The 14,363-nt window shown below is 46.2% G+C and overlaps 1 protein-coding gene across 13 annotated transcripts in view; it reads left to right on the top strand.

The window, feature by feature from the left end:
• Positions 1–14,363, top strand: part of Kif9 (kinesin family member 9) — a 52,257-nt gene that overhangs the window by 25,476 nt on the left and 12,418 nt on the right. For all 13 annotated transcript variants that reach the window (XM_034483759.2, XM_034483758.2, XM_076917461.1 and 10 more), the window contains 7 exons: positions 938–1,015; positions 5,142–5,210; positions 5,606–5,710; positions 8,629–8,684; positions 9,478–9,568; positions 10,339–10,472; positions 12,493–12,687. In XM_034483759.2, the coding sequence (XP_034339650.1) occupies positions 938–1,015; positions 5,142–5,210; positions 5,606–5,710; positions 8,629–8,684; positions 9,478–9,568; positions 10,339–10,472; positions 12,493–12,687 (728 nt within the window). The remainder of the gene's footprint in view (positions 1–937; positions 1,016–5,141; positions 5,211–5,605; positions 5,711–8,628; positions 8,685–9,477; positions 9,569–10,338; positions 10,473–12,492; positions 12,688–14,363) is intronic.

Consider the following 14,363-nt stretch of genomic DNA (forward strand, 5'->3'; position numbering starts at 1 on the left):
AGCATTGGGGAGGCAGAGGAAGTTTGAAAACTGTGGGGTCTTCAGAGGGGCAGACACACTGATGACCTTCCCTGTTGCCCTGGGTGCAGCAGATCTCCTGGGAGGAGTGGAGGAAGAGAAAGGAGAAAGAATGGAAGGAGTGGGAGAGAAGAGATGGACTAGTGTCTGGGTAGTGCTCTAGATAAGGACCCAGTGGCAGCATGGGCCTCCATCAACTTCCTGTTCTACTGTTCCATTCCCTACCCTACTGAAGACCTCGTCTCCAAGGTCTTGCTTGTTTATTAAGATTATTTTTGTTTTTTTGTGTGTATGTGAATATGTGCATTGTGTTGTATTGTGAATACGTGGATGTGGCTGTGAGCATAGGTGCCCACAGAGGCCAAAGAGGGTACCAGATCTCCCAGAAGTTAGAGTGATAGGCCATTGTGAGCCACCTGATCTGGGTACTTGGAACTGAACTTGGGTCCTTGGGAAAGCAGCAAGCTCTTTTAACCGCTGAGCCTCCTCTCCAGCCTTATTTATGTATTTTTGATACTGAGTCTGATGCAGCTAAGGCTAGCCTCCAAGTTGATATATAGCTGAGGATGATCTTAAACTCCTGATCCTGTTGCTACCACCTCATAAGTGCACGTGCCATCATGCCTGATGTACCCTTTTTAATTTTATACTATGGTATGGATTGGACCAGCCTGGACTACATATTGAGTTTTGCCAAGCAAAACTCATGAAGACCTCCACTTGCTAATAGTGTCTATATCACTCACTTAACCTTCAGACCCCACAAATGCCCTTTTGTTCACTGTCCCCTTGAAGAGGTGAACCAATACCAGGTAAGGCAACTGGAAGAGTTTAAGGAGGACAGGGCCTATGCGAAGGCTGATCTTTAGGGTCTCGTGTGATTGGTGAGCCACCTGACATCTATCTGATGTGTTTTCAGCTCTCTTCGTTGAGGTTTGCCAGCAGGATGAAGCTGGTTACCACCGAGCCTGCCATCAACGAGAAATATGATGCTGAGGTACTAAGGGGTTGATTGATGGGAGCTTCCCAGCTCTGGGAACTCTGTCTGCGGGTTTGTTCCCTGTGTGTTTGCTGCCACGCAAGTATCTGCTGGAGGTTGTAAGGGAAGCCAGACTTGTGTGGTTTTCTTCCTACCTCCACTGAAGTTTTGCTTGGAGTCCTGGTCAATCCTCTTTCTTTCTGTGATAAGCCAGTATCTTTAAGAGTCCCTGGAGACCCCGCTAGACTGCCACAAACGTGAAAGGGAAGATGATTTACCACTCAGCTCACATTCGGGGGTCCAGGGACTTGGGTATCCCAGGATTCCCCAGGAGATTTCTTTAGAGCTGAATCAGCATACATTGTCTCTCAGAGTTGCCTGCCTGTCACGATAGAACACATTTATTTTGTGTGTGTATATGTGTGCATGTATATGTGTAGGCACATGAGTGGAGGTCAAAGGACAACTTGTGGGAGTCAGTTTTCAGGAAGATCATGAGTTCAAAGACAGCCTAGGTTCTATGAGACAGTCTCAAAAATCGACCCACTGGCTGGAGAGATGACTCAGTGATTAGAAGTGTTTACTGCTCTTATAGAGGACCTGGATTCCATCCCCAGCACCTACATGGCAGCTCACAACCATCTGTAACTCCAGTTCTAAGGAATCCAATGTGCTCTTCTAGCCTCCCTGGGAACCAGGCACAAACATGGTGCACACACATGCACACACACACATGCACGCATGCACAAACACATATGAGTAAAATAAAGATAAATCATTTTTTTAAAAAAGCAACAAAATATACTTATGAAATCATGATCACTGGAGATGGGCATGTGTATGTCCCTGTGTTCCTGGCAAAATGGTTAAACATTTCTAGATTCTAAACCTTGAAGGATGATGTCATCATGGAACTAAACATGGTTTAGCAGGAAAGTAGAGCTCAGAGTTCTGGTTCTTAAACTCAGTGAGGGTTAGAAGCACCTAACCAGCTAAATTCCTGTCTATTCTGAGCTCCTGATTCTGTTGGTGATAGAGCCTGAATATTTCCTTCCTTCCTTCCTTCCTTCCTTCCTTCCTTCCTTCCTTCCTTCCTTCCTTCCTTCCTTTTCTCTTCTGGTTCTTCTCCCCCTTGCCTTCATTTTGTGACATGGTCTCATTATATAGTCCAATGTGGCCTCCATTTCCTGTTCCTCCTGCATCATTCCCTGTGTGATAGCATTATGGACTTGTGCCATCACAGTTTAGTGAAGATTTATGTTTTTGAGTTTACAGTTGCTGCATTTGTTGTTTCTGGGTTGGACCACCTTTTTTCAGTGACTTGCTCCTTCCTTATCTGCAGAGCCTTTTCTTGTGTGTGTGTGTATGTGTACAATGTGTGTATGTGTGTGCATTATATATGTGTACAGGGTATGTTTGTGTGCACATGCATGCTTGTGTTCATGCATGTGTGTGCAAGTAGATGTGTACATTATGTGTGTGGATACAGGAGGTGCTTTCAAGATCTTGAATTGTGGGGTCTGCTTCTGCAGCCCTGTTTCCAGGCAGCTTCTCCCAGCAGTAGAAGAGGCTGCTACATCAGTCAGGCATTAGGAAAACAGTTCCCTCGTTCTCACGATAAGTTGGAGGCTGGTTTTCCCAAGAGGGTCCACTACCCAACTCACCTTCTGATTGGATCACATATGTCCTCTGTGATATATACACTCAGCGGAGTCATCCAGCAGCAGGTGCCAGCATCTCAGCCAGACTTTTCTGTATCTGGGGCATAATGTCTTTCTTAGAGTGGGGAGGATGAGGTGGCTGAGAATAGCCACCAAGCCATTCTCCTTGGCCCTAAGACAGTCCATACTAGAAGGAGGCCTACTTAGAGTTTCCTAAAAGGCTGAGCCTGGGTTTGGATTCTGATCACATGCCTCAGGCGTTGTGTCTAAATTGCCACAGAGCCACCATGATGCCAGAGGTCTGTTAGTCCTTGCTGTGCACTCACATGGCAACAGCAAGCCTCTGTACCTAGGTGATCTGACTGAATGAAGCTAGACTAGAGCAGGCCTGCGGTGTGAGAAGCCCATGGGCCTGTGATTAGACACTGCTGTGGTCATTTGTTTTGGCAGTAGCTCCTTCCACTGGTCATTTTCTGACAATGAACAGGCTGTTCATGGTGAGAGGTCTCTGAAAATTTCCTTGGGCCTCTGCTACAAAATATCAAATGTGACTTGGCAAATTCTCTTTTTTGGTTTTTTTTTTTTTTTTTTTAAGACAGATTTGCTCTGTGAGGCCTGGCTGTAGTTCTGTGTAGAGCAGGCTGACCTTGAACTCAGAGATCCACCTGCCTCTGCCTCCTTAGTGCTAGGATCAAAGGCAGACACCTCTGGCTGGCAAGATTTGGCACATTCTGTTGCTCAAAATTTATCACTTCTAGACTGGAGAGATGGCTCAGAGGTTAAGAGCACTGCTTTTCCAGAGGTCCTGAGTTCAATTCCCAGTAACTACATGGTTGCTTATAACCATCTATAATGAGATCTGGTGTCCTTTTCTGGCCTGCAGGCATATATGCAGGCAGAACACTATATACATAATAAACAAATAAATCTTTTCTAAAAACCTATCATTTCTCAATACTTGAATCTATGAGGTGTTCTCTGCCAGTTGTTTTTCTTCTTTCTTCCCTCATTCTTCTCTCCTCTTCCTCCTTTTTAAAATTTTTGTGACAGTTGCAGGATAGCCCAGGCTGGCTTCTATGCTATGTAGCCAACCAAGGCCAGCCTGGACTATTGATCCTCCTTCCTCCATCTACCAAGTGTTAGAATTACATGCATACACTTGACTTTTCCTTTCTGTGGTGTTAAGGCTTGACCCCAAGACTCATACATGCTAGGCAAGTGCTCTGCAACTAAGTCATGCCCCAGTCCAAAGAATGTCCATTTATAAAAGTGGACTATTAGGAGGTGCTGGACAAATCACTGGGCTGTGCATGCAAAGGGTATAGCTTGTTCTTGGACCACTCCTCAATCTCTCTGCTTTGTGGCCATCATGAGGTAAATAGCTTTCCATCGGCACCCTCACCCTTCCATCATGTTAGACCTCGTTTTGGACCCAAAACAATTTGTTGAGATTTGCTTGTTTGTTTTTGAGACAGGGTCTCACTATGTAGCCCTGGCTGTCCTAGAAATCGTTACACAACCCAGGCTGGCCATGAGCACACTGCGATCTGCCTGCATTTGCCGCCTGAATGCTAGGATTAAATGTGGACTACTACACATGGCTTGCTCAGATATTTTGTTACAGCAGCAAAAGTGACTAACACAGGGAATCAAGCCTTTACCATGTGACCTTCAGTGGGCATTTAAGATCCAACCATAAGAGTCCAGCATGGTAGCATTTGACTGTCATCCCAGCACTCAGAGGGAGAGCCTGGAGGATCAGGAGTTCAGGGTCATTCTTGGCCACATGATGGCTTTGGAGCCAGCATGGACTACATGAGACCCTGTCTCAAAAATTAAACACACACACACACACACACACACACACACACACACGAGTGGTATTTTTGGAAAGAGCAGTAGAGCAGTGTGGGGTGGGGAGAATTAAGTCCTGACACTTGACCTTTGACCTCCACACATATGTCATGGCCTCGGAAGGGCTTTATCCTGGGAGACTGGGAAACTCTCCAGGAGCTACTGGGAGTTGGGTTTGAAGACAGCCCCTAACCTGTGTGCAGTTCTCAGTCATGTTTGCTGAAAGAAGCCATCTTAGATCATAAGCTCATTCCAGATCATAAGCTCATTCCAGTTGGAGAAGGGTCACCCACCAACTAGGATGGATGGCCTAGAAACCAAGAATACACTTTATATATTGGCAGGAATAACCAGGATATCTGGGTCCAAATTAAGACATTGAGCATTTGGCTGGCGTGGTGGTGCATGTCTTTAATCCATCACTCTGGAGACAGAGGCAGGTAGACCTCTGTATGTTGGAGGCCAGCCTGGTCTGAGTGAATTCCAGGACAGCTAAGGCTACACAGAGAAACTCTATCTCAAAAAGAAAAATAGAAAGAAAAAAGCAAAGAAAAAGAAATTGGGCACTTGCTGTGAAGGAGCCAGGTAGTTTCCTGATGGCCCTCTTCCCTATCTGTTTTCCCTGGCAGAGAATGGTCAAGAATTTGGAGAAGGAACTGGCATTGCTTAAGCAGGAACTGGCCATCCATGATAGTCTGGTAAGGGATTGGATGGGGCAGGGGGAGTTGCTGGGGACAGAGACCAGGGCAAACAGCTTGGTGGGTTAAGGCCAGGGACAGTAGCATAGGATGGGTAGTAGAAAAGGGTCAGCAGTAGATGTTCTGCGGCAGGTGGAGTACTCCAGTGGCCTAGTTGGGCTTGTGGTCATGGTTCTGATGGTCCTGAAGGCAAAGAAAAACATCTCCCTGCCTTATGGTTTGCTGAGACATCTGGCCTGGTTTGGGGCTTTCCCCACCAGGACCAGATAGTAAAGCCAACAGCCAGCTCAGCAGTCAGGTGCTATACCGCAGCTCGGTGCTTTGGCCCCGATGCTCCTGATTGGGCTCAGGTTCCTATTGCTTATGTAGCATATGTTTGTTCTTCACCCTTCAAGTCCAACCGCACCCTCGTGAATTATGACCCCATGGATGAAATCCAGATTGCTGAGATCAACTCCCAAGTACGGAGATACCTGGAGGGGACGCTGGATGAGATTGACGTAAGGAGCCCTGCTGTGGGATCACCAGGCTCAACTCTCTTGGACTTCTCTTGCTGAGTAATGTGATGTGGAGTGGAGGCAATAGATGGGAAGTGGTGTAGACCCTTGTCAAATGCCTTCAGCCCACCATGGCCTAAGCTTCCATGTTTAGGGTTACAAACCCTAAAGTGAGCTCTACACAGTATATGTACCAAAGGTCGTCCATATCAGGGGTGTGGGAACAGACCTGGAAGCAAAGCTGCTCTGATGGGATCCCAGGCACCTCCTGGCTGAGTGACCTGGACTGAGTGAGTGATCAGTAGCCTCACCTGCGCAGCAGAGACAGCAAGCAGGCTCAGGCTGTCTCCCCTTAGATAAGCTGGGCTGTGCCTGGTGGCGTGAAGCTAATAAAGGGTTGTAGTCATTAAAGAAGATCCTGCCTAAAGGGTTGTAGTCAGGTTGATAGTATTAAAGAAGATCCTGCCCCCCAGAGCCCACTGCTGGAGTGGAAAAGAAGAAAGCAGCAGCACACAGGAAGGGCTGGGTAGCAGAATGAACCTCATCTACATTGCAGCCATTAAACCTCTCACCAGGGAACTACATGGGCTACCATCCCTCTCCTCTTAAGTGTCAATGTGGGCAGCAGCAAAGGCGGGGTCTCAGGCAACTGAAGTTTGGTGGCCTTTCTAGCACAAGGGGGCATCAAACCAACATTGAATAAAGTTCATTGTTCATAAGCTGCCAACCTTCCTCCAGCTGCACATGTGTGTGTGTGTCCCTGCCCAAACAAGAAGGTTCATTAATGGGGTCCATCTTAACCTTCTAGAAGTGGAAGAAAGCTAGTTAAGTAATTTTGTCTTTTTTCTAATGGTTATTTTATTTGTTTACATTTCAAATGTTGTTCCCCTTCCTGGTTTCTCCTCCACAACCCCCCCCCCAATCTCACCCCTCCTCCCTGTTTCTATGAGAGTGCTTCTCCACCCACCCACTCCCACCTCACCACCCTAGCATCCCCCTATGGGTCATTGAGCCTCCACAGGACCAAGGGCCTTCCCTCCCATTGATGCCAGATAAGGCCACCCTCTGCTACATATGCAGCTGGAGCCATGGGTCCCTCCATGTGTACTCTCTGGTTGGTGGTTTAGTCCCTGGGAGCTCTGGAGGGTACAGTTAGTTGATGTTGTTCTTCCTATGGAGTTGCAAGCCCCTTCAGTTACTTCAGTCCTTCCCCTAACTCTACCATTGGGGTCCCCATGCTCAGTCTGATGGTTGGCTGCAAGCATCCGCACCTGTATTGGTCAGGCTCTGGCAGAGCCTCTCAGGAGACAGCTATACCAGGCTCCTGTCAGCAAGTGTTTCTTGGCATCAGCAATAGTGTCTGGGTTTGGTGTCTGCAGATGGGATGGATCCCTAGGTGGGCTAGTCTCTGGATGGCCTTTCCTTCAGTTTAATATAGTCTTTTCCTTAGGGAGTATTTGTAGTAATTTTCCTCATTGCTGTGGCAATGACAATATATCTGACAAAAGCAATATGAGACAAGAATGGTTTGTTCTAATTCACAGATGATGTAGCCCATCATGGCAGAAAAGGCAAAGTGGCAGAGGCTTAAGGCTGGGCAGACTGCACACAATCAGGAAGCAGAGAGAGCAGGAGTGCTAGGGGTTTATCTCCCTGGATATTTTCTTCCTTCCTTCCTTCCTTCCTTCCTTCCTTCCTTCCTTCCTTCCTCTAAATGAAATGTACATTGGTGTTTCGCCTGCATATATGTCTGCATGTGAGGGTGTCTGATCTCTTGGACCTGGAGTTACAGACAGTGTGAGCTGCCATGTGGGTGTTGTGAATTGAACCTGGGACCTCTGGAATACCAGCCAGTGCTATTAACCATTAAGCCATCTCTCCAGCCCAGTTTCTTTTTATTCAGTCTGAACCTAACCCATGGAATGAAACTGTATCCATTGATGGTGAATTTTCCTCATAAGTTGGCTCAGTCTAGAAAGTCTCAGTCTAGACGTGCTCAGAGTGGTCTGTCTCCATGGTGTTTTAGATCTGTTGACAGCATTAACCATTTTGTATCTTATAAAGTAGCACTGTCCCTAGAGATTTCCACTCTAAAAGTATTTTTTTTTTTGTTGGTCATGGTGGCACATGCCTGTATTCCAGAATAGCATTTGGGAAGCTGAGGCAGGTGAGTTCAAGGCCACTCTGGACTATGCAGTTAGATTTTTTTTCATAAAACAAAAAGTGAGGACTGGAGAAATGGCTCAGCAGTTAAGAGTACTTGATGTTCTTGCAGAAGATCCAGGTTCAGTTCCCAGCACCAATGTGCAGCTCATGGTAGCCTGTAACTCCAGTTTCAGGGGATCTATTGTCCTCTTCTGGTCTTTGAGGGCACCAGGCATACACATACATGCAGGTAAAGCACTCATATACATAAAAGTAAATAAATCTTTAAAAATATACACACACAGCCGGGCAGTGGTGGCGCACGCCTTTAATCCTAGAACTTGGGAGGCAGAGGCAGACGGATTCCTGAGTTCGAGGCTAGCCTGGTCTATAGAGTGAGTTCCAGGACAGCCAGAGCTACACAGAGAAACCCTGTCTCGAAAAACTAAATATATATATATATATATATATATATATATATATATATATATATACACACACACACACACACACACACACACACACACACACATCTGAGTGTGGGTTTGTACTTTGCATAGGGTACCTATGGAAACTGAAAGAGGGTAGTATCCCATGGAACTGGAGCTAAAGACAGTTGTCAGCTTTCTGATATGGGTGAGGGAACCAAGAGAAATATATGCTCTTAACTGCTTAAAATGAGATGGTTGAGTGTCAGCCAAGGGCTCTTGACTTTTCTGCGTAGACACAACCTCTTGGTACCTTGGTTTAATCTCTGTTTTGCTCTCTTCTGCCAGATAATCAATCTAAGGCAGATTCAGGAGGTATTCAACCAGTTCAGGGTAGTTCTGAGGTAAGTTTCTCCTCACTCTCTTTCACACTCCATTTTCATTTTTTATGGCCTGGGCAATTGCCTTCAAGAAAACCTTCATATGTGTAAGAGGTGTGTGTATGTTTGTGTGTGAAGAATGTTCTCTGCCACGTAACGAACCAGATCTGAGAGCTCAGGGTATGCACAGATCCCTGATGGGTGTTTGTTGAGTTCATTAATTGGACAGGAACTCTCTGGAGTGCCAAGTGTGAGTATGCCCAGAGGCAGGCCTCATGAATCCTCCATGTCTGCTACCTCAAGGAGCACTTAGTATATTTGAGTACAGATCTACCCATTGTCTGAGCAGCCAATGCTAGTTGGTACTAGACTAGTCACTGGATTCCAAAGGGACTGTTAGAGCCTAGGTGACATCACAGTCCCCATGCAGGTTTACAGGCATTATTACATGTCATCTTAGAGCTGATGCACCTGGCATGGAAGGGGCTCTATAGGTTTCCCCAAACCCACCTGAGTGCTCCAGAGAGCTCCTGTCCAATTAGTGAACTCAACAAACACCCGTCAGGGACCTGCACACACCCTGAGCACTCAGATCTGGTTCGTTGCGTGGCAGGAATTGGACAATGTGGGGATGTATACATTGTGAAAAGGGATGGGCCTTTTTTTGTTGTTTCTGTATTGTCTTTTGGCTTATGGTAAGGCTGTGGCTCCAACATCAGGGCTTTACCTAATCAACTTTTAATCTAGCATTTGGGTCTCAGCCCAGTGGACGCAGCGTACCCCCATTACAAAGTGTTGTCTTATTCCTTCTCCCAAGCCAACAGGAGCAGGAAGTAGAGTCCGCTTTGCGCAGGAAGTACACTCTCATAGACAAAAATGACTTTGCAGCCATTTCTGCTGTCCAGAAGGTAAGCACAGTTGCTTCTTGCTAACATCACTCACTTCAGACTTTCCATCTTTGGGGGGGGACTTTGGCAGTTGTCATGCAAGTTCCCAGATCAAGATAACACCAGAATGAACAGAGTGTCCTGGGCAAGAGGAAACCACTTTAGGGCCTGGAGAGAGTGTTCAGTCAGCAAAGCGGTTGCTGCACAAACATGAGGCCCTCAGTCCAGTTCCCAGAACCATGTGAAGCTGGCCATGGTGGTGCATCCTTGTAATGCAAGCTCTGGGAGGCATAGACAGATCTCTTGGACTCTCCTGCCAGCCAGCCTAGCATAGTTGGGAGTTCCAGGCCAATGAGAGACTGAGCGACAGACTGTTCCTCTGGTCTCCACATCTATGTACATACATACACAGAAAAAAATAGTATACCTCTTTTGCATTTAAAATAATGTCCATAAATTGTACATATGGCTTAAGCTATAGATGATCAATACTTGGAACTAGGTTGGAAATAGGTCTTAAGATCCGTAGGGAGATGGATGTGGTAATGTACGCCTTTGATTTTAGCCCATGAGGATGGATTATTAGGAGGCCAATATGGAAAATAGACATTGATTTTCTAGGGTTCAGGGACAGCTCTACTAAGGACAGCATGAATCTGGTAGAAGCAGCCAAATCTTGGCGTGTGTGGAAAACATGCTTACCCCAGGGCTTGCACCTCGAACACTTACATTCTGTAGAGGCCCAAACCTCTAATAGAACGTATGCCCCTTGTCCTGATCTCTCTATCCAGGCAGGGCTAATGGATGTTGAAGGTCAGCTAGTGGGTGAGCCCGATGGACAAAGCTTTGGACTTGGGGTTGCTCCTTTCTCTGTCAAACCTGGGAAGAAACCTAAGACTAAGAAGACACTGAAAGACCAGTACAGGTGAGAGCTCTCTGCTCTGTATCCTTGGCACCTAGGCTCCTTGGTAGACAGAGGGCACAACATGGCCTCCTCATTCTCCCATGGTACCTGAGCTACCAGTGCTCACTACTGCACTATTGCTGATGCAGCAGTGGGGTAATCTGTGGGAAACCTGAGGGTTCAGGTCAGGGCCATGCCCCAGTGTTATGACTCATCCTCATAGCACCCCCAGTGTTTCCATCTTACTGAGTTCCTTCCAATGTTCCACCCCTGTTGTAGTTTGGTTGTAGGAAGCACTGGGCCAGCTCTGGCAGCACTAGGGCACCACTGTGCTCTCCACTGTGATTCCTCTGACTCTCTCACCTGCAGCTAACACTCAAGCCACAGAAATCCTAAACTCGTCTTTTAGGTGAGACTGGGGGAGGCAGAGAAGGGGACTGACACTATAGCCAAGGATGGCTGGTTTCAGATACAGGATGATCCTCCTGCCTCATGTTCTCAAAAGGGTTCCATCCCACCCATCTAAGACTCATTTTTATGTGCAAATTGGAGAAAGCATTTTCCCCAGTTTGCTGCCCAGGCAATACCTGGTAGCAGTAGTCAGAGCATGAGATTCAGGGGCACATCTTCCTTCTCTGTGCTTCTTAATCCTAAGAGACTTCCTCACGTGAGGCATGAGAACTGATCTGTAACTGTTTCTGTATCCCAAAAATGGATACAGAAATGATTATAATAATGAGAGCATCAGAGCTAATGGCATTGTGGGCAGTATATGCAGTCCTTCCACATGGGAAGTTCTATGTGCAAGCCATGAGGCATGTAGCAGAGAATGTACCTCTTCTGCCTGCTATGTCCTGGGCCTCTCCTTTGTGCTGCAGGTAGCTGGAATAATAACTTACATGGATACTGATCCTCTCAGCAACACTCATTGTAAGAAGAAAGGGGGCTTGTTGTGTTATCCATGCCTGCAATCCCAGCACCTAGGAGGCTGGCTGAGTGTGGATTCAGAGCTAGTGAGATGGCTCCACAGATAAAGGTGCTTGCTACACAGCCTAAGGACCTCATCTGTGGAGCTTACATTAAAGTAGAGGAAAACAAATTACACAGTTGTTCTGTGGCCTCCCCTCCCCCAATCATGGACTCTGTCACACACAATAAAAAAGCATATGCGTTGAGGCCTCCTTGGACTACATGGTACAACCATCTCACAAAAAAGAAAATGAAAAAAAAAAAAAAAAGAGGAAAGGAAGAGGGAAGCAAGACGGGAGAACAAATGGAGGAGGCAGAACTGAAAGGAAAGACTGATAAAGGGTGTGAGGTGGAGCTCGCCTGGTGCAGGATCTGCCTAGCATGCACAACCCTGGGTTGGATGTTCAGCATGACAGAAACTGAGAGTGGTACCATACTCCTGTAGCCTCAGCAGGAAGATGGAAAGGACCAAATTGTCCTCAGCTACCTAGGGAGTTCTAAGCTTAAGATACATGAAATCCTCTTTTACTCTAATAGAAATTTTAAAAACAAACAAAAAAAACCACTGCATTGACTCAGCTCCTAATACCCATGTCAGGTGACTCACAGCTGCCAGAAACTCCATCTCCAGGGATGTTTCACATCTCTGGCCTCTTAGGGTACTGCTCTCGTGTACACATGCTCCCACCCCTCACCCCCCACCACACACACACATTTTAAGAAGATAGGAGCTACTGACTGCCAGGTATGGTAATGTACTCCTTTAATTCTAGCACTTAGGAGGCAGAGGCAGAAAAATCTCTGTGAGTTCTATGCCATCCAAGGCTATATAGTAAGGATAGATAGATTGATAGATAGATAGATAGATAGATAGATAGATAGATAGATTGATAGCTGGCTGGCTAAGGGGTTGGGTGGTTGGGTGGATGGATAAATGATACATGAATAAAATAAGCAAACAGGCTGATGTAGTAGGCTGCTTGGTCTAGTAGGCTTGAGAAAGGTCTCATCTTAGGGTCTTAGTTTCTCACTACCAGTGCCTGGGCCTTGGTATTTCCCTGATGTTTTTCAGCTCCTCAGCAAGAAAGGAAGGTGCCAGTAGCCCTGTGAGTGGCAAGGACTTTGATATGGCTTCCCTTTCCAAGACCCAGCTGATCCCATCTTCCAAAGATGGGGACCTCAAAGACATGCTTGCACGAGAGAGGGAAACTTCCAGCATTGAGCCCCTTCTCTCAGACTCTCCAAAGGAAGAATCACGCGCACCCAGGTACCCATCTAAAGACAAAACTTCCACCAGATTAGGTCAACTCAAGGCAGGGTGTGGTCCTTACATGGTAGGTAAAGGATGCTCAGAGCAGAAAAGAAGTAAACAGGGGAAACAGAAAGTCCTAAAGGAAGAAGTGTGACAATGTATATGTATGCTAAGTGCCCCAGCCTCAGTCTTCGAAGATACATAGTCAAACAAGAATCATTGTAGGGGCTGGAAGATAGCTCAGGTAGTAAAGGAACTTGCCAGTTCTGATAACCTGAGTTCAATACCCAGGACACACAATAGTTGGAGAGACTTAACTTTCACAAGTTGTTCTCCGATTTTTATACACATGCTGTGGCGTGCACATGCACACACACACATACACACACATCATTTTAGAACTACCACATATCAATTATTTTAAAGTGAGGTATCAGCCAGGCAGTGGTGGCGCATGTCTTTAATCCCAGCATTTGGGATGCAGAGGAGGGCAGACTTCTGAGTTTGAGGCCAGCCTGGTCTACAGAGTGAGTTCCAGGACAGCCAGGGCTACACAGAGAAACCCTGTCTCGAAAAACCAAAAAAAAAAAAAAAAGACAGACAAAGAAACAAAAAAGGAAACATTTTCATAGTTAATATTAGATAAAGGGCATCCGATGATTATTACCTCTGCCCCTGGGGTGTACAGCATATGTATGAGAAACTTTTTCTGAGCCTGTGTACATTTCAGAACATTCAGAAAAGTTAAAACTTGCATAGTAATTGCCCATACACTCAGAGACCTCTTGTCTCTGTTGGTAAGCTATTACATTTGTTCCATCTTGTGTTGTCCTTTTCAAAATGCATTTCAAATAAGTTGCCAACACCAGCCTACATCCCTCTGTGCCAAAGGTTACAGTATCACATTAACTGGGGTTCTCAGAGAATTTTCTGCTTGGGGGGATATGTATGTATGTATAGTGCATGTACAGGAATATATGGGTTCACACCCTTGTATGTGTGCATGCTAAGCCCTGAGCAGCACACCTAGTGTCTCCTCTTACTCTGTGCCATATATTTGGAGACACAGTCTTTCAACAAACTAGAAGCTTGCTGTTTTAGGCTAAGCTGGGTGACCCGCCTGTTTCTGCCCCCAGTGCTGGAAATATAGACATGATACATGGATTCTTACATGGGTTCTGGTGTATGGTATGAGGCTTTCCTTAAGGAGATTTAAACCAAAGTCTACTTACTCTAGATAAGGAACCAGTGACAGAACACACTAACAATGCCTCCAGAGTCCAAACTAGCGAACCCATGACTGTGTTGGAGTTACAGGAACATGGGTAACTTAGAGGCAGCCACATTGCCAAAAGCCTACCCAGCCTTGGTGATGCCTCATAAAAGCGACACCCCTGGAACTGTGTGACTTACAGGCAACTGGACAAGTCAGAGGCTCCTCCTCCCCCAGCACTTTACTGCTTCTATAACCTTGTGAGAAGGGCTTGGTAAATCTTGTTAGTTTTAGGAACTTCTTAAGACTTATGAGTTACTTAACTTTTTGAGTCTCATTGGCTTCTGTGCTGGTTTGAATAAGAATGCCCCCCCTGGACTCATATGTTTGACTGCTTAGTCACCAGGAGTGCAACCCTTTGATAGAATTAGAAGATCTTTGTTGGAGGAAATGCCATTGAGGATGGGCTTTGAGGTTT

Source organism: Arvicanthis niloticus, chromosome 21 (assembly GCF_011762505.2).
Source record: "Arvicanthis niloticus isolate mArvNil1 chromosome 21, mArvNil1.pat.X, whole genome shotgun sequence".
Classification (NCBI taxonomy): Eukaryota; Metazoa; Chordata; class Mammalia; order Rodentia; family Muridae; genus Arvicanthis; species Arvicanthis niloticus.